General features: G+C 40.9%; 1 protein-coding gene across 2 annotated transcripts; it reads left to right on the forward strand.

Moving 5' to 3' along the window:
- Positions 1–3,013: 3,013 nt before the first annotated feature.
- On the forward strand, positions 3,014–17,988 carry LOC144526000 (signal transducer and activator of transcription 1-alpha/beta-like). Of its 2 annotated transcripts, none has more exons than XM_078263122.1 (24): positions 3,014–3,149; positions 3,658–3,836; positions 5,981–6,125; positions 6,272–6,367; positions 6,720–6,797; positions 6,916–6,994; positions 7,076–7,164; positions 7,810–7,961; positions 8,093–8,254; positions 8,366–8,458; positions 9,871–9,930; positions 10,086–10,115; positions 10,215–10,305; positions 11,180–11,218; positions 11,561–11,644; positions 11,781–11,882; positions 12,351–12,486; positions 14,236–14,276; positions 14,393–14,469; positions 15,142–15,281; positions 15,993–16,172; positions 16,456–16,513; positions 16,738–16,810; positions 17,862–17,988. In XM_078263122.1, the coding sequence occupies exons 2-24, from the start codon at positions 3,706–3,708 to the stop codon at positions 17,931–17,933; spliced, it is 2,208 nt and encodes a 735-aa protein (XP_078119248.1). In that variant the 5' UTR covers positions 3,014–3,149; positions 3,658–3,705; the 3' UTR covers positions 17,934–17,988. The 2 variants fall into 2 exon arrangements, with proteins under 2 accessions (XP_078119248.1, XP_078119247.1); XM_078263121.1 differs by having other exon boundaries at positions 3,706–3,836.
- Positions 17,989–23,662: the final 5,674 nt, after the last annotated feature.

The raw sequence follows: 23,662 nt of genomic DNA on the forward strand, positions 1-23,662 counted from the left end.
ACACTGGTCTCTGTCCTCCGATATACACTATACACTGGTCTCTGTCCTCCTATATGCACTATACACTGGTCTCTGTCCTCCTATATACACTATACACTGGTCTCTGTCCTCCTATATACACTATACACTGGTCTCTGTCCTCTTATATGCACTATACACTGGTCTCTGTCCTCCGATATACACTATACACTGGTCTCTGTCCTCCTATATACACTATACACTGGTCTCTGTCCTCCTATATACACTATACACTGGTCTCTGTCCTCTTATATGCACTATACACTGGCCTCTGTCCTCCTATATGCACTATACACTGGTCTCTGTCCTCTTATATGCACTATACACTGGTCTCTGTCCTCCTATATGCACTATACACTGGCCTCTGTCCTCCTATATGCACTATACACTGGTCTCTGTCCTCCTATATGCACTATACACTGGTCTCTGTCCTCCTATATGCACTATACACTGGCCTCTGTCCTCCTATATGCACTATACACTGGTCTCTGTCCTCCTATATACACTATACACTGGTCTCTGTCCTCCTATATGCACTATACACTGGTCTCTGTCCTCCTATATGCACTATACACTGGTCTCTGTCCTCCTATATACACTATACACTGGTCTCTGTCCTCCTATATGCACTATACACTGGTCTCTGTCCTCCTATATACACTATACACTGGTCTCTGTCCTCCTATATACACTATACACTGGTCTCTGTCCTCTTATATGCACTATACACTGGTCTCTGTCCTCCATGATATACACTATACACTGGTCTCTGTCCTCCTATATACACTATACACTGGTCTCTGTCCTCCTATATACACTATACACTGGTCTCTGTCCTCTTATATGCACTATACACTGGCCTCTGTCCTCCTATATGCACTATACACTGGTCTCTGTCCTCTTATATGCACTATACACTGGTCTCTGTCCTCCTATATGCACTATACACTGGTCTCTGTCCTACAGAGGCCAATCCCTGTCTCTGTCCTCCTATATGCACTATACACTGGTCTCTGTCCTCTTATATGCACTATACACTGGCCTCTGTCCTCCTATATGCACTATACACTGGTCTCTGTCCTCTTATATGCACTATACACTGGCCTCTGTCCTCCTATATGCACTATACACTGGTCTCTGTCCTCTTATATGCACTATACACTGGTCTCTGTCCTACAGAGGCCAATCACTGCTCTCTGTCCTTGTCCTATATACACTAATACATACACTGGTGTATATTTTATGCACTGGTCTCTGGCCAACAGAGGCTATCCACCGAACATAGGCCAATCACTGGCCTCTGGCCTATAGAAGCTATCCACTGGTTTCTGGCCTACCATTCAAAAGAAAAGAACAAACCCCCCCAACCATAGTCCAATCAACAATGCATCCCTGAAAGGAGGAGAAGAATCTGTTGATGGCACTTCGCTTTTTTGATTTCATCAGGTGTTCTTTGAAGGAGGAGACGATACATTTGTCAACTGCTGGTTCGTCTAGATTCATTGAAACCAGCGCGGCCTCTGCACAGCCCCACTTCTTGCACACATCCTTTAAAATGGCCTTGCTGAGGTGTTTATAAGTTTCTTTGGTGATTTGGATGCGCAGCCCAAGTGTACAGCCACCACTTCATCAGTCCCAGGTAACTTTTAAAATTTGGTTGAACGCAAACATATAATGAGTCATTGTTAAATAAATAGGTTTTTATTTAAACAAGGACATTTTTTAAATGAGTACCTTTATTGTTGATTCCTTGATTTAGATTTATGTTTGTGCATGGATTGAGCAACCATCAAGATATAATGTAAAACGCAGATGTGCTCGTAGGTGGATTATTATTTATTTAGCTTTGGACAGAGCCAGGATAGCAGGTTCCCCCAGACTCCAGTCTTTATGCAAAACTAACCGTTGGCTAGCTCTAGCTTCATGCAACAGACATGAATGTGGTATAGAACTTCTCATCTCAAAGCGAAAAAAGCTAGTTCCAAACATCTCTATTTTTATGTTATTTCTATTCACTATTTTTTTTAGTCAAAGTCAGGTTTCTGCTCCGTGCCACAAAATAAATTACTAATATTTTCATGTTTAGTTTGGCCCTATAGCAGTCTATGTGCCGGAGTGTTTATTTGGTAAACATGATGTTAAATAATATAAATGATGGCTCTGTTCCATTTAGAGATAGACAGATAGCTAGATAGATAGATACTTTATTGTAATCCAAATTGCCCCTCAAATTCAAGGTCCCAGTATCTTAAAGACATCACACACAACATACACATACATCACAAACAGGATGATAAAATAACAAATAACAACAAAACAAAAAAATCCACATGAATAATATGGACAATAAAAAAAAAAAAAGATACTAAATAAAAAATCCACATGAATGTACCAAGGGATGTATTGCATGAGACTATTGCAGTGACAGGACAGGTAAGGTGCTCTATAAGAGTGTGTGTCATGGTGGTAGTGCAAAAAAGTCCAATATTGCAAGGTTATGTAGACATAGTAATATAAAAACTATATAGCAGTGCAAGGATAAGTTTTAAAAAATGACAGAATTAAATATGGGCATTATAAGGGAATAAAGTAGACAGTAGGATAGACACAAATCAAGAGGTATGAAGTAATAGGGTTACAGCCATTTAACGTACAAGCTAGGAGTCCCAGCAGTAAACATTGGCAGTGAGCCAGGCAGCATACACAATACCAGTGTTTTAAACCTTCAGCACAACTGTTTTTTGCCGCTGAGTGGTCTTAAGATTCGTCCGATTCCACCACTACCTGGAACAGAAGCAGGTGATGAAAACCGGATGTAGCCTGCAAGCTAAAACCATAGACTGTATAGACCTTTACTATTATGAAGGCGGAAATAAAAACTGTGTGATCACCAGTTGACTTGACACTGCTCAGTGGGACGATTTCTCGAGAATCACATGGGTTGTGGGAGTGCCCGGTGGATATATAAAAAACAAACAAAAAAAAAAACGCCCCATTCTTCCTGTCATTCAGATACAGAAAACAGTCAGACAGTATCCTACGCTGAAGCCACTTTCTTTTTTAACATAGCTACTGTATGTTCCTGCTCACCCTGCCGATAAACAACACGGTCAAACAACGACAGCCACAATGTAAGTCTTTCAGTTGGTTGTAGGAATGCTTAGAAGAAAAATTGTTATGCTTTGTTTATTTTCATGTTAACGTTATGCACGTTAATCGTCTATTGGTGTATGTCCGTGCTATTTAACCTAACGTTAGTTAGTCGTGGGATTTAGCTTGACTACTTGTTAAGTACCCAATTATCTGCTATTAACTTTTGTCAGTACGTTACCTGTAAATGTAAACAGGTAACGTACTGACAAAAGTTAATATAGCTATCGTCAGAATACTGTACTCAACCCGCACTTTGGTATTTAATGCTTCTTTTGCACTTCTGGTTGAATGTCAACTGCATTTCACTGGCTCTGTACCTGTACTCTAAATGACAATAAAGTTGAATCTAATCTAAATCTAACGGAATTGAATGAAATCCTAAACATAACTTAAAAACTCTTCATTGTGAAAAAGAATTCACAGAGAACCAGAACGTATTACTTTAGTACATTACAGTAAGCATTAGCGTTTGTGACTTTTTCTCAGTGATGGCTTTCAGAATGCCTGGTCACTGTTTTTGTCGGCTAACTGCAGATGGCCCAGTGGCAGGAGCTGCTGAGGCTGGACTCAGCCCTCCAGAGCCGGGTGAGCCAGCTGTACGACGAGAGAAAGTTTCCCCGAGAGATCCGCCACTATCTGAGCGTCTTGCTAGAGGGCCAGGACTGGTAAGAGAAACAGGAAAGAGAATAATAGTCTGTTGTGCTTCCTGTGAATACTGTATTCCCCACTGATAAATGACAGGTGACTTCCTCATCCCATCATTACTATCTTGAAGCACTCTTTAGTGGTGAGGCCTTTTGTTTTGTCTGTGTGTTTGTCCTTAAATGGTGTATATTACTAAATGATATTTCGCTTAACCAAACTAATTACTTTTTATTTTGAACCAAGGCTTACACAATGCAAAGACTGTGAAAGATGGGGGGGTCATGGTGGCCCACAGTTTTTGTTTTGCCCTGGTGACCCCTAATGTGTCAAACGCTAGCCCATGTCCTGAAAGAAGATATTTTAAAATCTAAAATAAAAAAGATTAAAAACTATATTTTGTCCGGACTTTGGAGAAAACACAATACTACAGACCTATATACAGGACATAATTGCTGTATTATAATAATAATAATAATAATAATAATAGGAAGAAGAAAGAAGACAAGAGAAAGAAGCCTTAACTACCCAATTAAAAAAACATTGTTTTGCGAGGTTGTGAGGTTACAAACTCACCGAATTAAAGGCTCTGAACACCCACAAAGGTGTTTCCAGGTATTCTGGTTGATCAGGCCTTTTCCCAGGACTGTGTGGGTGTGTATAGACTAGAGATGTACTGATACCAGTATCGGTATCTGCTCCGATACTGCCTAAAACGCTGGTATCGGTATCGGGAAGTACTGGAGTTAATGCACCGATCCGATACCTCGTAATAAAGCCCTAAAGACGTTAAAGTAGTTTTATTTATGTTCTTTCTCCGTTATAACTGACTGTCAAACTGGAGAATAAAAGAACGTTCTGGGGCATTCATGTTTCACAAAGAGTTTAACCTGAGCCAGACCGACAACAAAGATAGAAATAATATCACATCCATACAGGGATAGTAGTATACAGTTGTTAAAACATAATAAAATATATGACACACTGGTATCGGATCGGTACTCGGTATCGGCCGATACGCAAGTTCAGGTATCAGAATCGGTATCGGGAAGCAAAAAATGGTATCGGGCCATCTCTAGTATAGACTGATTAGATCAGGCTCGTTCGAGATGAACTGCGCCTCGTCTGTAAAGTGGACGAGAGCAGGCGGCAGCAGGCGGGGGCGGTGACAAAAATCTGCTGTCAAGTCGGACAGTTTCCAGCCGATTCCAGCAGCCTTCAGGCTGAACAGGAAGTCACAGAAACACTGTGGTCCGATTCCGATTTAATACAATGTTATCAGACCCATGTATCAGCTTGTACACAGACTCCAGTTGTTTTTATTATGACCAGAGTAGCTGTCAAAATGCTCTACATTCGATCTGTTGCTGATTTTAATTAACAACACACTGTAGATGACGTAATCTGAACAGATGTAGTCTCTCTGACTTCTAAGGGTAGCTATCGGCCACACAACATGTGGTTTGTACAGAATAAACCTTTAAATCAGACAAATAGCAGTTAAAATCCCTCCAATTCAAAAACTATAAAAAGTTTATATAAAACGTCATCATGTTGAGTCGATTCTGAACCAATCAGCTGTTAGATCAGCTGAGAGGCCGGGGTTTCCCAGCATGCCCTGGGTCCGCCTGGCTCTTGCAGTCGGTGAAAACCAACTGTGCTGCCTCAGTCCCTTCTCAGTCTCAGAACTGCGGCCGCCTTGATCTCCTGAGGTTATCGTTGCCCACGTATGCGTGACGTCAGAGCGAGCCGGGATCAAGACGGACACAAATCTAACCGGCACGCATTGGGCGGCGATCGCCGGTGATCGATTCTGTGCTAACTCTGTTGCACTCAGGAGGGGGGACAAATTACACCCCCTTTTATCATTCTCATTGGTAGATGACGACTTGTGACCTAATAAATTCCCATCTAAGCTCTGGCCCGCCTTCAACCTGAGCAGAGGTCTAATCAGCCACAACTTAAAACACCTGTGTGAGTGTTCAGAGGCTTTAAAGGGGTAGTTCATCTTTCTGTATGGCCCGAATGTGCATTTTTATTGGCTGATTTATTATTAAATGAGTTTGAGGTAGTAGTTGGGTAGATTTGACTGTTTTTACTGTTCATAAACGTCCCACAAAGTGTTCCCTCATTCAGCACATGCACATTTTCTGTTGCCCTGTGTTAGGGATGCGGCAGCTGTGGATGAAAATAAAGCAAGAGCTTGTTTCCATGAACTCCTGAGGTATTTGGAAGAAGAGTGGAAACGTTCTGTCCAGGAGAACAACATTTTACAGGGACCTGATTTTCCATGGATGAAAGACTACTTGCTGGTAGGGCAGACATGCTGTTATGGGAACTGACATTTAACATTTCATTTAGATTTACCTTTATTCATTTTCTCAAAGCAGAATAATTAGAACTTCTTATTGCTTTAGTGTGTATTTGATTTTTTTGATAATTTTTTTTTTTTACTTAGAAACACTTTAAAGATGAGCCTCTGAACTTGGCCGTAATCCTCTCTGAATGCTTAAAGGAGGAAAAGAAAATCCTGATCTCAGCCTCTGAAGCACAGGTAAGATGGCCGGTGATATCAGATGGATGAACAGTACAGTGAAGTCCAGGCTGCAGAAATGCTGTAAACATCAAACTCCAAAAATTACCCAGCTACAAATCATGTGCCACAAGATCATTCAAATCTGTCTTTTGTTTGATTTTACTACTTTATTCCCGCCCTGAAGGGGACATATCTAAACTCTTGTTTGGCTCAGTGAATGAGCTTCACGTTTTGCAGTCAGAGCACCTCGTTAATGTTACTTGCAGTACAAGAGGCTTGCACTGTTTGCATATGAGTCTGCATTGTAAGAACTACCACCAGACGGAAATAATAGCAAAAGAGTGAAAGAAATATCTTTTGTTTTTGTCAGGGTTGCGGCAGTCCAGCGATGGATCAAAAATGGAAAGAGTTGGACAACAAAGTCAATGAACTGAAAAGACAGACTTTGGTAAAGTCAGTTCGACTGTAACTTTTGGTTTTATTTCCCCCTGACAGCCGTCCAGGGGAGAAAAAAAAACAAACATGCTTCATCATTTCTTAATTTGTCAACTTTAACTCTAATGTAGGAGGTGAAGGAGGAAATGAAGTCACTGGAGTTACTAAATGAAAACCTTGACTTCATACAGAAGACCTGGCAAAGCCAAGGTGTGGTAGAGACACAGACACAGACAGAAACCGGTTTGGTGTGAGTTCATGCTTCATCTATGTCTCTTTTGTCATTTCCAGTGGAGGAGCATAATGGACTGGCCCAGTCCTGTCCTTTTGTGGAAGGGGAATGTCTTAAGCGCACCAACTTTATCACAAAAACAAAGCAGGTACGCATGTTTGGTGAGCTGTTGTTGACACGGCATAGGGCTGGGCATTATATAGATATTATATTGATATCGTGATATGAGACTAGGTATCGTCTTCGATTTTGGATATCGTAATATGACACAAGTGTTGTCTTTTCCTCATTTTAAAGGCTGCGTTACAGTAAAGTGATGTCATTTTCTGAACCGACCAGACTGTTCTAGCTGTTGTATTATTTGCCTTTACCCACTTAGTCATTATATCCACATTACTGATGATTATTTATCACAAATCTCATTGTGAAAATATTTTTGTTAAAGCACCTTGTCAACCCTGCAATATCGTCGCAATATCGACATCGAGGTATTTTGGTCAAGAATATCCCGATGTTTGATTTTCTCCATATCGCCATAACACCGCACAGTAAAATGTAAAGGAGAATTACATCCTTGAATATTTTTCAATCCATATTTTTGAAACGGTGACGATTAAATTGTCAGTTATTTCTGTACTTTGTGGCTATACAGTATATCTTTTTTTTTTCATTCTTGATATAATGGTTCTAAGCCACAACAATCTTTACATGATTAGTAAGGGGTCGTTGTTTGAGCAGCTTAATTAGACTTCTTACTAGACTTAACACTTGCTGTGTTTCTTTTGTCTTGCAGATAGTGCTGCACCAGATAGTGAACATTTTAAACCTGGCACAGCAGATAGTGGCGACTCTCACAGATGTGGAGTTGCCAGAGTGGAAGTGCAGGCAGCAGATGGCATGCATTGGAAGTCCAGTTGACACCAGCCTGGACAATCTCCAGGAGTGGTAAGAACGTATTATTAGTACTACCTTCATGTTTCACGTTGAGGAACTCTCTGTTCCAGCTGTCACACTTTATACCTAATAACAAACTTGGTGTTATGTGTGCCTGTTGTTTGCTTATGCTGTATGTGCAGGTTCAGGACAGTGGCAGATGTACTGCTACGTGTACGCGAACAGCTGCAGAAACTGCAAGACCAGAACAAGAAATACAACAGCACTGATACCTCCAGCCTCCCTGATCCCATAGCAGAAAATGAGAGATTCACACAGCTCTTGTTCACGAAACTTCTTGCACAGTGAGACATTGCATCAGGACTCTTCTGTGTTATATACACACACATCGACTGATACACACACTTCCATATTGTTGAAATTTGACATTGTTTTGTCATTGTATTGCCTTGCAGTGCTCTGGTGGTTGAGAAACAGCCGATCATGTCGAGTTTACCACATCGACCTCAAGTACTAAAGACTGGGGTGCGGTTCACAGTGGCAGTGAGGTAAGCCTAATGTGACTAAAGCCTGATTTATGGTTGTGCGGAGGCTCCACGCAGAGCTTTCGCCAAAGCATATGTAAGTGGCCGGAAGTTTATACTTGTGCGTTGGTGTGTGCGGCGATCTCAGCAGGGCTGGCGTGTGTGTGTGTGTGTGTGTGTGTGTGTGTGTGTGTGTGGGGACTTGTGTGTAGAGCGAGTGAGAGAGTGACGGTGATTAGCTTCGGAGCGAGTAGCGACTCTAGAGTCATAGTGGGAGAAACAAAGTGTCTCCCCTGTTCTTCCTGATCACGGTGGGAAATCTGGAGCAGGAGAAGTTAACCCTCTCCTTGATTTCCTGTTGTTTATGGAGGAGAACCAGGACATGAGTTGGGGGAACGTAGCCACGGCATAGATTTTACGCAGAAGTATAAATCAAGCTTAAGATGATCTAATTTACATAGAATTTACATGGTGTGGTCTACACATGATATACAGCAACATAACATATAATTAGTGTTCTCTAGCGCCACATAGTGGACAGAGGAAGTGTTACAAAATTTGCAATACGTCATTTTCAGTGCCACGCACTCCACCCAGGAAATAATGTCTAACTCCTATGCGCAGTGTAAGATGGTTATGAAATCCCACAACTGCATCAGTCGGTGTTCCGGTAGTCTGTATCCACGACCGGATGTCCGTTACCTTCCTCTTTCTTTGTGTTGGCTGCTCCTCAGATCTCTGCAGGGTAAATCCAAACCGCTAGCTAGACTATCTGTCCAATCTGAGTTTTCTGTTGCACGACTAAAACTACTTTTGAACGTACACATGTTCCATCAAAACAAGTCCCTTCCCGAGGCCCATAGTGCCGCCCATGATGATTGTGATTGGTTTAAAGATAAACCAATAAACCAGAGCATGTTTTTCTCCCATCCCGGAATGCTGTGTGGACTAGCCAGACCTTCCTCCGCAGCGCTCCGGCAGTACCCCCCCAACGTGCTGCGAGGGGCGAAGGCTCTCTCATCGCTGCTTGCAGCTTTAATTAGAACTGCGTTTATTGGAAAAAATACAAAATGATCCACATGTGCCAATAAAGTAGCTTTATTTTATTCAGAATCAAATACTCAGCAATAACAAAGGGTGCCATTGGCCACACAGACTCATAGCAAACAATACGTGTTGAAACGTATCAAAATGCCTATAAAAGTTCTAAAACAATTTGATCAGACCTAGACATATCGTAATGAACTTATTCTATCATTCTATCTGTGCCAATGATTTGCTAAATCTGAGCCTTGGAGCTATGAGGAGTCCGTAGCAAGACACAGGAGTAGAATCAAAACTGGACTGGAACCAGGGTCGTTCTGGTTCATTGTTATGATTTTTTTTTTGTGATGTTAAAAGATCATTCTGTCAGTATTTGTTTCTTCTCTTCTCAGGTTCTTAGCAAACCTCCCAGAATTTAAGTGCCTGCTCAAAGTCAAACCTGTATTTGACAAGTAAGTCAAAGAAAACTTTGGTCTGAGCCAGTGATATAGTACATTATTATTTTACATAAATTGAAATCTTTTTGATGATTTTGCTTTTTAATAAATAATGTTTTTTTAATTTATTATTATAATGTTTTTCATATCTATTTTTGCCTTGAAATTAGGGATGTTGAAGAAGCCAAGACGGTTAAAGGGTAAGTAAAGGGTACCAAAACAATTTGAAATTCATGAATACTGATAAACAACTGACACATGTTTGGACACAGACTCACTCTGGTCTGATGTCGTCGTAGGTTCCGTCACTTTGTCTTCAACAACGATAACTGTAGGGTTTTGGACATGGACACGCCCCTTGGAGGCTTGGTGGCAGAATTTAGACACATGGTAGGAAACTCCTCAAACTGCTGAACCTTTGAAACGTGGACATAAGTTAAACTCATAGACTGTTAATATTAATGGAGAAAGCATCCAGTTCAGCAAAGTGCTGTAAATGCGGAAGTGCCTTAAACCTGCATTCTATCTGAATTCCAGCAGGGGGCGACACGTGCGGTTGCAAAAGGAGGTCGGTTTCTGTAGAAGTCTATGAGAAAGTGACCCACTTCTCACTTGATTTATTACCTCAGTAAACATTTTCATGGGTTTATGGTCTCAATCACTAGTTTTAAGTCTTCTGCAACACAGAATGATCTTTTTTTGAATTATGTTCTCGTTGATTTTAAAATCAGCGATAGAACAGGGGGAGTTTTAGGGCGTGGCTATGATGTGATTGACAGTCCGCGGCCTGTCTTATATGTAATATAACTATGGGACAAAGATATATTTAAAACATAGCTAAGCTAAATCTTACCTCGAATTATGTAGGCTAGCTTTCAGCAGCAGTTGCATCCAGATTGTCAGTGAAAGTGTGTAACGTAATGTAATGTAGAGCGTAAGCAGCGTTGCCAACTCTCAGCTAACGTCAGTCAGATACCGCAGTACACCCAGTCTATGGCTCCTCCCTCACGTCTAAAATCGTCACATCCGCAACCAGGATGGCTGCGCCCCTAACAGCAAACTCACAGACTCCTAGCAGAGCTCCACAAACCACTGGGTGACGTCACACATGCTCTGTCCATTAACATTAACAGCCAATGGTTAAACTCTGTCATCAAACAAACATATAGCTTTGTATTTTATGAACACTACATGTAATATAATGCATACATCAAACAAACATGGTAGAGTATATAATGAGCGCATTTTCAATTTTCTTTTTCAGTCCCTTAAACATAAACCGAAAGCCAAAGGATCCTGTGAGGTAAGATGAGACATTCAAATTCAACAAACTGCTATTTGTAGGTAGAAACCAGTACAGTCTATTGTATGCTATTGTAGGCCCCCGCATAAATATGCGGACTTTGGCTGATTATGCATTGAATTATGCGATCACATAATCACGTTTTTCTGGAGGGACTGATGTAAACTTCAACTTGACTGGTTGGCAGAGGCATACATGTACAACCACAAGGCAGTAATTCTAGTTCAGTATTGTTAGATTTTAGTATTTTCTCCCACACACTACTTCTACATGCTTGCAAATTACAATATCAAACCAATATTTTTTTCCCTTCTAAAACCACGTCTCTTTCTTCTTCATCAGAGTCATCTGATAGTCACTGAAGAACTCCACATCATTAGGTTTGTGACAGAGTTTCAGCATGCTGGACTGAAATTTGACATTGAGGTGAGTCCAACATGACACTTAATTTCTGTGTGCTCTTTGCTGCCGAGCTGAAGATATCGTTGGTTGAAGAGAAGGTACTATTTGAGCAGAGCCAGGCCGTTTTATTGAATGGTCTCCTCCTCCTGTGTTGGTCCAGGCCAGCTCTCTGCCTGTGGTTGTCATCTCCAGTACCAATCAGGTGGTCAGTGCCTGGGCCTCGGTCATGTGGTGCAACATGCTGTCCATCAGTGAACCCAGGGTAAAGCCATCACACCTCAACACAACAAATAAACACACTCATCTTCTGTTTGGCTTCATGATAAGACACCCAAACTACACCAACCAAACAGTTGGTACCAATGCATTTTGGTCCTATGCTTTTGATTTCTCATTTACAGATGACCATTTTCTTTATTTCATATTTCCAACCGTCTTGTCTTTAATCCCATTTTATTTCATTTATTTATTTATTTAACAGGGACAATGCTCATTAACCTTTGTGTTGTCTTCCCCTTGACCACGCAACCTTTTTTTTTTTCAATGTTTGGTGTTTTTCCGACACTTTTGTCGCTTTTCTCGATGTTTTTGTCACTTTTGCGAACCTTTTTGTTACTTTTCCTGACGTTTTAAAATTGTAAGCGTTTTCTGTCATTTTTTATTTTTGTCACTTTTTTAACGACCTAACCTAAACAACCTAAAAAAAAAAGTCTGTCACTTTGTTCTGTAGAACCTGTCATTGTTTGTGGACCCTCCTCCACTCACCTGGCAGCAGCTGTCGCAGGCTCTGAGCTGGCAGTTTTTATGCGCCGGCCAACGGGAGCTCGACCAAAACCAGCTCTCCTATCTAAGAGACAAACTTGTGGGTGAGTGTTTAACCGCTGCTTCCATCCAATTAAACCATGTCATGTTCTAAAAAGAGAGATATTTATCTAAAGTGATTCTACAGAACGTTAAATACAATGCACTGCACTGCCACATAGGATCACTATTGGAGACTGGGACTTTTTTGATGTCAACTTCCATGTTAAAGGGATAGTTAGGCATTTTGGGAAATATGCTTACTCACTTTTTTGCTGAGTGGGATGAGAGGTTTGATACACACACTGTGGTGTATTTGTGATAAATATGAAGCTACAGCCAGAAGATGGTTAGCTCAGTTTAGCAGGAAGACTGGACAGCTAGCATCGCTCTCTCGCTGTACAAAAACTTAAAAACAACACGTTGTGGTTTTACCGGGGGTTGTGTACTGGAGGATTTCTTGGCTGGCCACTCTGACTTCTTGGAAATCCCTGTGAAAATTCTTTCTTATTTGTACAGATTAAACAAAGGAGATGTAACCTGTTAATATATGAGCTTCAGAGGTTTTGGGAGGTGGATTTTGTTACCTTTGGACAGAGCCAGGCTAGCTACGTCCCCATTTCCAGTCTTTATGTTAAGCTCAGCTTCTGTAGCTTCATAGTGCACAGACATGAAAGTGGCATTGGCCTTCTCATCTAACTGAAGAAACCGTATGTCTAAAAGTGTCATCTCTAATGATATGAGAGAAAAGTAAAAAAAAAAAAATCTTTTTTTGGAAACTGTCTCAATAAAACAAGTGTGTGTGTATATATGAGTGTGTGTATGTATGTGTGTATATATATATATATATATATATATATATATATATATATGTATGTATGATGTATATATATATATATGAGTTGATGTCTATCAGTAGGCTTTAAAGCGCTCATGGTATGCTCATTTTCAGGTTCATAATTGTGTTTAGAGGTTAGAGTCATCACACTTCTGTTCCATCTTTGTTGTGAGTCGCACATGCTCAGTAGCTAGGTAAGGACTACTAGCCAGTCAGAAGCAGAGTATGAGGGCGTGCCCTGACAGTACCTAGGTAAGGACTACTAGCCAGTCAGAAGCAGAGTATGAGGGCGTGTCCTGACAGTACCTAGGTAAGGACTACTAGCCAGTCAGAAGCAGAGTATGAGGGCGTGTCCTGATAGTAGCTAGGTAAGGACTACTAACCAGTCAGAAGCAGAGTATGAGGGCGTGTCCCTGACAGTACCTAGGTAAGGACTACTAGCCAGTCAGAAGCAGAGTATGAGGGCGTGTCCTGACAGTACCTAGGTAAGGACTACTAGCCAGTCAGAAGCAGAGTATGAGGGCGTGTCCTGATAGTAGCTAGGTAAGGACTACTAACCAGTCAGGAGCAGAGTTTGAGGGCTTGCCACGCTAGCAGCTAGGCGAGCATTATAACGTGTGTTCCAAAGTGACCACGTTTGTCTCTGAAGTAAAGGCTGGACTACAATAGAGCTGTTTGGAGCAGTTTGTGAACAGTGTTTTCTGTTGGAGATGGTAAGTCCCTTTGGGGTGGACTTTGGACTTTTTCACTTTGTAAACCTATAAGATGCAACAAAAAAAAAAGATGTATATAACACAATAAAGGAAAGGGGAAACACCAAAAAGCACAATATGAGCAATTTAAGATTGTGTTATTAATGTAGTAAGTAGGTTCTTGAATTAAAACTTGCACTTATTGCTTGGATAAAACTACCATATAAAGGATGTTGGGTTCTACTTTCATGACATTTCTAATCTAACTGTTGCTTTCTTCACAGATGATCCTGATGGTCTGGTTCACTGGAGCAAGTTCTCCAAGGTGAGTGTTGAGTAAGATTCTTGTTATACTGTAGTTAAAACAGTTGGTCCAACCTGTAGGACTTCAGTGTGCCTGTGTGTGTTTAGGTGTTGACTTTTTCTTTCCTGTGTGGACAGAATGAAAATGCCTGGATTTGGATCGATGGGATCCTGGATTTGATCAAAAAACACTTGGTGGATCTTTGGCGCGATGGGTAAGACACACTCTTCTTCGAGTCATCTTACTCAGGTTTTACTGTTTGGTTAATTGTATCATTCACAATAACTACTAGGGCCGGGACGATATGCTTTTGTCCCGATTGGATTCTTTCACGATACATGGGCGCTGATTGGATTTGTATTGCGGTTTTCATTAATGATTGTGAAAAAAAACAGCATGATTCTAGGGGAAATAATCGATTTTAAAAATTGTCGCGAAAAAAATCACGATCCCCCCCACCCCTAATAACTATCACCTTAAAGGTGGTCTAAGCGATGCCACACGTTTTTAATGCTACGACATTTTTTGTCACATACAGCAAACATCTCCTCACTATCTGCTAGCTGCCTGTCCCCTGAACACACTGTAAAAAAAAAAACACGGTCTCTGTAGACAGCCCAGGCTCCACAAACAGCAACAAAAACAAACTGAGCCAACCTGCACCACCAAACATAACAAACAAGACAAGAAGGAGTTGGTTGAGCCATCACCGCAGCAGCGTTAGCACATAGGCTACTTCCACAAGGGGGAGGGGACCTTTAAATATGAACGTGGTCCACAACCAAACAACGAAGGAGAGCGCTGAAACAACAACCCAGTCTCCCAGTGTTAGTACACTATGCTTCCCAGTGAAATAAACTCCCGCCATGTTCTGTGTGGGTTTCAGATTCATCATGGGGTTTGTGAGCAGGGAGAAATCCGAGGTTCTGTTGCAGAAAAAACAGAGCGGGACCTTTCTGCTCCGCTTTAGTGAGAGCAACAAAGAGGGAGCCATCACTTTCAGCTGGGTTGAGCACTCCAATGGTGGTATGTTTCTGTACATGTACGAGTGTTTGGACAAAATGTTTTCCAAGACCAATACTGTTTTTTTCCCTCAGACTGATTATACAGGGTCTCTGCGGGGTCTTGAAAAGTCTAAAAAAGTCAAAGATTTCAAAATTAAATAAATCATGAAATCAATTTTAAACAGGTCTTAAATGTCCCTATGTCCATGAAATGCTAGTGCTCATTGAAATGTTTTTTTTTTTTATTCCGTGGTGTTGTAGTTCTCTCTTTCGCTAGTCCAAATATAATTTTTTATATGTACAGATCATTATTACTCTGTGTCGCTTTGATTCAAGTTTTAATAATTGTATTTACTTTGCAAGTACTTTTGTGACTCCACATTTTGTCGTACTTTTTGGTCGTGATATAGGTCTTAATTTTCATACAAAAAGGTCTTAAGAAGTCTCAAATTTGACTTGTTCAAACCTGCAAAAACTCTGTGATATCTATGTGGTGCTTGCAATCACTTTAGAATGTTTTTGCTGTTACAATGCAAAGAATTTTAATATTTCTAAGGTAGAAAACCTTATTACTTAGAGCATTTTCACACTGAAATGATGGTCAGGTCACAGCCAGAGTTTGCTTGGTTGTTACTGGCCCAGTTTGTCTCATGCGTAATAGCAGACTGACCCTGCATAGCATGTGTCTTCTTGTGTTTGCTTACTTTTCTTTCTGCATGCGTTTCCCCTGTAGACACCCATGTACATGCCGTAGCTCCCTACACCAAGAATGAGCTGTCGAACAGTTCTCTGCCCAACGTTATTAACAACTACAGTCTGAGAGCCAAGAGGAACATGCACCGGAACCCTCTGATCTATCTTTACCCAGACATCCACAAAGACACTGCCTTTGGACACTACGACAACACCATAGGTACTGGCTCTTTCTCAATTTCCCCCCGAGAACAAAGTGACTTTATTTACCCAGAACAACAATAAAAGAATTTGTTTCATGATGGTGATTAGTCTTTTTTTTTCTACTCAGGACTACAGGAATTTAAATTCCTAAATAAATGTAATTATTCCAGAACACACAACCATTGTCTATTACAAGCGGTATTGCATAACAATGTGCTGATTTCACCTCTGTGCAACGGTTGGAGAAAATGAGATAAACATGAGCCCTGTAATGATCTGTAATCCTCTCTGTCATGCAGAAATGTCGGCACCTAACAAGGATGGCTACGTTCGCAAAAAACCTGCGTACGTCTCAGAGTAAGTAAGACAATAATAATGAAACAAGAAATGCATCAAGATTTCTACGCTTTGCATCACATATCTTACCATATCTACAGCCGTTCCCATCATGGAGAAAATGGGGATGCTTTCAAAATGCTAAATCCCAATATAAATAATAATATAAGCAATATTCATTATTATTCTATTGTTCAATGCTGTATAGGAGAAATTGGGACTTATTTTTTTATGATTTTCCTCAGAAATCCTACGCCACCTCCCTCTCCACCTATGGAGACGCCCGTTATGGACATGGACGTAGACGTAGAACCAACAGTGGGTTTGACTTTCTTTTTTTTTTTTGTATTTCCCTATAGCAGCCTTTTATTGATTTTTTTTTAAACCACCTGGGGGCAGCGGAACAAGCTGCTAACACAATATCGGCATATCGGCAATATCAAAATAACATTTAATCAACTCCCTTCTAACTTTTAAGCCACATACTGTCAAAGTTGAGTGCTCGGTTTTCCTGATCAACTTTTGAACCCAGTGGTACCTTATTTATCTCTCTGTAATAACAAAAAAAATATTTTTAGGTGTGAAAAGAAGTCCGTACGGCTCATCTATGTTACACCACTACATGTTCAATATCAAATTAACAAATTATTGATCAATATCTCAATATATGTATTTCAAAAGGGAACCTGGGTAGCTCACCTGGTAGAGCGTGCGCCCATATACAGAGGCTCAGTCCTCGCCGCAACGGCTGTGGGATTGGTTCCAACCAGCGACCCTTTACTGCATGTCATCCCCCCCCCCCTTTCATGTGTAAGATGTTGCATCGAATAAAGGCCTAAAATGCTTGTTTGGGTCTCCAGCAACTCCTGAGGGAAATATCTGTCTCTTTAGCTGCTAAATGCTCCACTATGTTATGGCTGGTCACTAACAGGTAGTGTACAGTGGCTTTATCAGAGCTCTTTTTTTAAGATTATTTTTTGGGCATTTTAGGCCTTAATTGTTGACAGGACAGCTTAGACATGAGAGAGGGGGAATCACATGCAGGAAAGGGCCGCAGGTCTGAACCGAACCCACGGTCCGCTGCATCGAGGACTGAGCCTCTGCATATGGGCGCGCGCTATACCAGGTGTGCTACCCGGGCGCGCTATCAGAGCCCTGCTACTGCTGGAATTGAGGTAGATGAGAGCAATAAGACGAATAAAAGCAAAGTTGGGAGCAATAACGCCAACAAAGAGAGGTGTGAGGAGCAGCGGAGTTGGGTGACGATTCTCACATTGCTATTTGAGCCATTGTTTATCTGAAAATATGAATTCATTCATATTTCGTTCATCAGTTCATTTAGATAAACAAAATGTTTATTTCCTTGTAGCTGGAGGCTCATCAACTGCTTCAGGAAGTCCTCGCCGAATTACTCGACTTACCGGGAGATGACATTTGGTGACATTGACATTTGAGATGACATTTGGCTTCTTATTAAAGCCCATGTTGCGGGTTAACCACCACTGTTGATTACATAAAGCACTCAACATATGTATATCATTGTTAAAAATGTCTCCAAATAGTGTTAAAGGTCAGTTTTTGTCGTTTTTGGTATTATTGGGTTTTTTAACGCAATTCGGTGATGACGTTGGGGAGACGTGCCTCAGCCTAGTACTAGAACTGTGGTGACTGACTGGGATGAGGAAGAGTTGTTTTTACTATCAGTGAACAGCACCGAGTGAAAGTCAAGGTTTTCTTTATATCTAGTGACGGTGATCATGTCGTTAGTTCAAATAAGTACCGGTAAACTTATCTAGCTAGATCTAGAGATAGAAGGCATCATGCTAGCTATGGGCTAACTTGCCAGTCAGTCCCACCTGTGAAATCCCCCGACGTTGTAAACACATTTTCGATTAGATATCTCACGTTTTGATGGTAGCCTACTAGCTCCAATAACAACATATTTGCCTAGTGTTTATTTATTACTCGGATGGGGATGTTGTTCGGCTTTTCACAAGTTTAGACAGCTAGCTAGTTTTGCTAACGTTAGCGCAACAGCGTTAGCCTAGACTGCTAGGTAAATATTACAACTGCCTTTGGAGTTTCCTATATCTGCGTCCACGTTGTCAACATTAGACATGTGGCGTTAGTGCTCCTTTTGTACCATAATTGTATTGAATGAAATGTTAAACTTCGCTCCTACGAGATGGGTGGATTTTTGTTATGTTACACACAAAGCTAACTGGCTATAGTTAGCCTGTGCGTATGCTAGCGGAATTAGCTAACGTTGCGTAGCCAGCCAGCAGTTTCGGCAGTAGTTTCGACGAGCTAACCACGACAGCTTACACATCCACAAGCGTCTCTATTTCAAACATCACCGCAGGTTGACTACTTTTAGCAGCAGAGGTTGATTGGGGGTGACTGTCGTGGTTAGCTCACCGAAACTACTGCCGATTGCCGAAGTTGCTGGCTGGTTACGCAACGTTAGCTAATTCCGCTAGCATACATACAGGCTAACTATAGCCAGTTAGCTTTGTATGTAACAAAAACCCACCCATCTTGTAGGAGCGAAGCTTAACATTTCATTCAATAAAATTATGGAAAAGGAGCACTAACCCAACATGTCTTATGTTGACAATGTGGATGCAGATATAGGAAACTCTGAAGGGAGTCGTAATATTTACCTAGCTAGCAGTCTAGGCTAACGCTGTTGCGCTAACGTTAGCAAACGTCGGCGAAGCTAGCTGTCTAAACTTGTGAAAAGCCAAACGGCATCCCCGTCCAAGTTGTGTTTCACTTTCCCTCCAATATTATTATACACATAATAAAGACACATGTACTCGGTCGAGACCAAAAGCTATATTTTGCAACACCAGTGGCACAGACCGAGACCATAGACAGTGAACAGAGACAGGGCTTTCGTCTGTCGTCTCCCCAACGTGACGTAATGCAATGCATTGTGGGGGAAAAGAGAATCATTGCAAACCGCTGTAAAATAGTACTACTTTTTTGTATTTTATTCCGTTTTGTGATATCCATTGTATTTCATGTTGTTGGGTAACAGTTTAAATGTTTAATTGGAAATTGCGCAAATTCATTAGAAAATAAACCCTGCAACATGGGCTTTAAGAAATGGCACAAACTCAGATCGACAGTGCTGATTTTGGTTACCCCTTTGAAAATGTGGCAGGTCATTGTGTCACAATCAGAAAGTTATCAGATTGAGATGTTTTATTCTTTAAGTACAACATGATGGAATGTTTTCAGTTCAGGTGTCAGTAATAGCCTACTATAAAATGTTAAGATGTTATAAAAAAACTGATCAATATGTATGAGCGTAATTATTTAAAAATTCTGCTAAATGTATATATTGTGCAAAGCTACAAGTTAAGATATTCAGGCAATCTAAGAGGTAGTTCTAACAAAATGTGGGGTGATTTTCTGATGTACTGTTTTAAAGTAAACTGAAAACATTTTTACTTGCACATGATCACTTTTCACTCTCAGAAATAGTTAGAAGATTAAAATCCCAGTGCTGTGTGTATAAACTCCACACTGTACTGTATATGTTCTTGTCTTTGTTTATTAAAATAAACCCACCTGAATACATTCCAGTGCCAAAGACCATCTGCATTATACAGGACTGAACCTATAATAACAAATTGATTTATACAAGGAAAGCACCCGGATAAGCGGATGAAGATGGATGGATGGATGGATGGAAGGAAAGCACAAACACATTCAGTGGCCCCCTGTGTTGACTGCTCGTTTTCAGTTTCCTGTTCACGTGTCCTGACCCCTTACATCACCTGTTACACACAAGCTTGCACTGCTGAAATATACCAAGCCTTTTTTTCTTTCAGAAATCAGTTCAATTTAAGTAAAACCATTTCATCTGAAAATCTAGGAGCTGCACAGCACATTACACCTACTGAAATATGTGTCCTTTTGTATAGTTAGTATTACTTGGCCACATGTTTCAGCACTTGTGTAAGTGTGGAGTCCAATCAGTAACACGTGTCACTAATCGGTTACCTGATGAGTCAAGTATATGTATCATAAGAGTGAGTTTAAGCCCCTCCATCAGATTTCACACATGGGATGGAGCCTGAAATCGCTGACAATGTATCTGACACTTCAAGTTACTGTCTTCTGACACTATTACATGTTTGTTTAGCAATATACAGGTTGAATTGAAAGGAGTGCCTATATTTTCACTCATAATAATATGAAAAGAACACCAAATTCATATTTTCCATCAAAAAACTCAAACTCCTTAATATATGTTAATGTACTGTATCCTGAATTTGTATGGTAAAAAGACATATTAGGCATTTAAACATTTGAGGTTGCCCCTTTTTGTTATTTTACTGAACTATCTCAACTCTCCGATGGATTGCCATGACATTTGCACCACTGTGAGACTGCGTTTATGACGTGAGATTGTATTGTGTGAATGCAGCATCTTTCTCTCTGTCTAAACAACAAGGACAATTGAGAACAACACTAGCAGTTTTCCCTTGTAACGAGCCCTGCTGTGTTCTGTTTGCTGTGTGATTCACCTGAGTGTCTCTCTGACTCTGCAGGTTATTTAAGCCTGGCTGCAGTGCAGCTCGCAGCTCTCTCTGCTGTTCCAGCTCTCTTTGCTTCTCCTTTGGTTGGGTTGTGTTGCTTTAGTTGATCTGTATGCGTTGTCTGCACTTTACACTCATACACAGGGGCGGTTCTACATTGAATTACACCCAGGGCGAGACCCCCTTCAAGCGCCCCCCACCAACATAAGTGAAAGAAAAAATTATATTTCTCAATTGCACAAATCCTTCATTAGAGCATTTGAAAAACACACTTAAGAGAATCCAGTTATTTAACTATTGCAATTACAACAGGGAGCACACTTTTTAAGGTGAACAATCTCCACAATGAACACAAATCTGCACAAAATATGACAGTATAGGTTATCAGAACTTAAAATAAATATACACTATATACATAAATGTGCCAACAATATATACAATAAAAAATTTAACAAGATTAATAAATTAATAAAACAGTATACGCCTCATGAATCATAAAACAAGCTATATATATATATATATAATTTTTTTTTAATCATTTCAAGAGGTCCTGTGCTTTAATTTGAAGAGGTCTATCATGAGTTTTTGTCTGCCTAAGCAGATAGAAAAGCTACAATTCTCGTTAAGAAAGTTTGCATGATGTGCAACGTTTATCTAGGCTACTAATGCAGCCATACAGTGCAGCATGCCTACGTCTTTTATTGTTGTAGTGTTTTGTCCACCACTCAGTTTTTGGCTCAGTTTTATCAAGGGGCAACGTGTTTTAAGGGGAGTTGTGCTTACCGCAGGTTCTACCGCAGTGTCTATCATCAGCCACGGGAGCTGATGAAGGTCCTGCTACTGCCGAAAACATGTCTTTTCGCTTTTTTCTTTTATCTGAGCCGCTTGGGTAACTTTGTTTGATTTTCGCGTTTAGACCATTGACATAAAAGAACGGTTTAGACTCGTCTTGCTCCGTCTCCGTGTACTTCCGAGTTCTCCTGTCACCGTGTGTTTATCTTTCGCGCCGGGCCCGCACCTTTACGGACTAGTCCATTTCATTGTGAAAGTAGGGGGTGCAAGCAGGGCGCCTGCAGCTGCAAGGAGGGCGCCGATTTGCCAATTCCCCACATTGTGATACAGTGAATCCCCCCCCCCCCCTTGTCCGACCGTTCCATTTGGGTGACACAGAGGTGAACTGTCCCCCGCGCGCCCCTCCCTTTTCCCCCTTCTCACACACAGCTTCTGTTCACAGCACTTCCAGCAAGCAGCGGCGCCTGCAGCTGCAGGGGGCGCCAATCGGCCAATTCCCCACACAGTGAAATGATAGATAATAGAAAACTGCTTCGCAGAACAGAGTTCTTTTTTTTTTTTTTTCTTCAAGTGCTCGTGGCGCCCCCCCATGACTCATGATAAAATGCCGCCCTGAGCAGCTGCCCGGGTCACCCTTGCCAAAAACCGCCCCTACTCATACACACACGCACACGCACACACTCACACACACACGCAAGCACACTTACACCACTGACTTTACTGACACCCCACCTTAATAATCTGTTAATTTGGTCTAATTTGGTTTACAAAAGTATGTTTTTTTTTTTTTATAATTTTTTTTGGTGCTTTTCCCTTTGTTAGACAGACAGGAAAGGGGGAGAGAGATGGGGGTGACATACAGCACAGGGCAGCAGGTCAGATTCGAACCCACACTGCTGCAAAGGACTCAGCCTACATGGGGGAAAACACTCTTACTGGGTGAGCTAGAGGCCACCCCTATGTTTTTGAACACCTTGTTTAAGACCAGGAGAAGGTTGTGTATTGTTGAGGGTCAGGGTGTGCGTGTGCGTGTGTGTAAGAATAGGCCCTCTGCAGTTAATAACAGTGGTAGGCATTGATGCACTGTTACATGATACCAGCCACTTGATTAACAACAAAATGGCAAAGAAGGAAAATGGAGGCCAGAAAAAACTCAGGTTGCGAGGTAACTACACACATGGCATGTATCAGATCCCAGCCATGCTTTTTAGGCAAACCTTTCTCATGATCGTATAACGCTACGAATGTAACTACGGTTCTAAGAATGATGGATGACTCGACTGCTAAAGTTCAGTGTTAAGCACTGCTTCTTGCGGTCAGTAAGGATGATATAGAGCTGAGGGGCTACTGAAGTAAAAAAGAGCCAGTTAAAGAGGCGAAACCAGCATTTCTTTAAGTTACCTCATTGGAGTTAATGTATATAACTTTGTTGTTCAATTATTTAACCAATTTATACACATTTACAGTATGTAAAACTATATGTTGACTCATCATCAGGTAGTCTGTTATTGACACTTGTGACTTCTGGGGCTCCATAGTGACCCGTATGGACTTTGTTCACAATCTTTTAAGATCAAACAATAAGAATCACTATTCTGAAATTGTGATGTCATGCACATTTTGAATGAGATCACATTCTGTATGTGAAAAAAAAATAAAAAATAAAAAATATATATGTGTCTGTGTGTGTGTGTATATATATATATATATGTGTGTGTGTGTATGTGTGTGTGTGTGTGTATATATATATATGTATATGTGTGTGTGTATGTATGTGTGTGTGTGTATGTATGTGTGTGTATATATATATATGTATGTGTATATA

This window comes from Sander vitreus, chromosome 11 (assembly GCF_031162955.1).
Source record: "Sander vitreus isolate 19-12246 chromosome 11, sanVit1, whole genome shotgun sequence".
In the NCBI taxonomy this organism is placed as follows: Eukaryota; Metazoa; Chordata; class Actinopteri; order Perciformes; family Percidae; genus Sander; species Sander vitreus.

Bases quoted from the DNA above. Each gene is read 5' to 3' on its own strand.
- LOC144526000 (XM_078263122.1), top strand. From the start codon at position 3,706: ATGGCCCAGTGGCAGGAGCTGCTGAGGCTGGACTCAGCCCTCCAGAGC. The intron at 7,165-7,809 runs GTACGCATGTTT...TTTGTCTTGCAG, and splicing joins TTATCACAAAAACAAAGCAG to ATAGTGCTGCACCAGATAGT. The intron at 14,470-15,141 runs GTAAGACACACT...TGTGGGTTTCAG, and splicing joins GTGGATCTTTGGCGCGATGG to ATTCATCATGGGGTTTGTGA.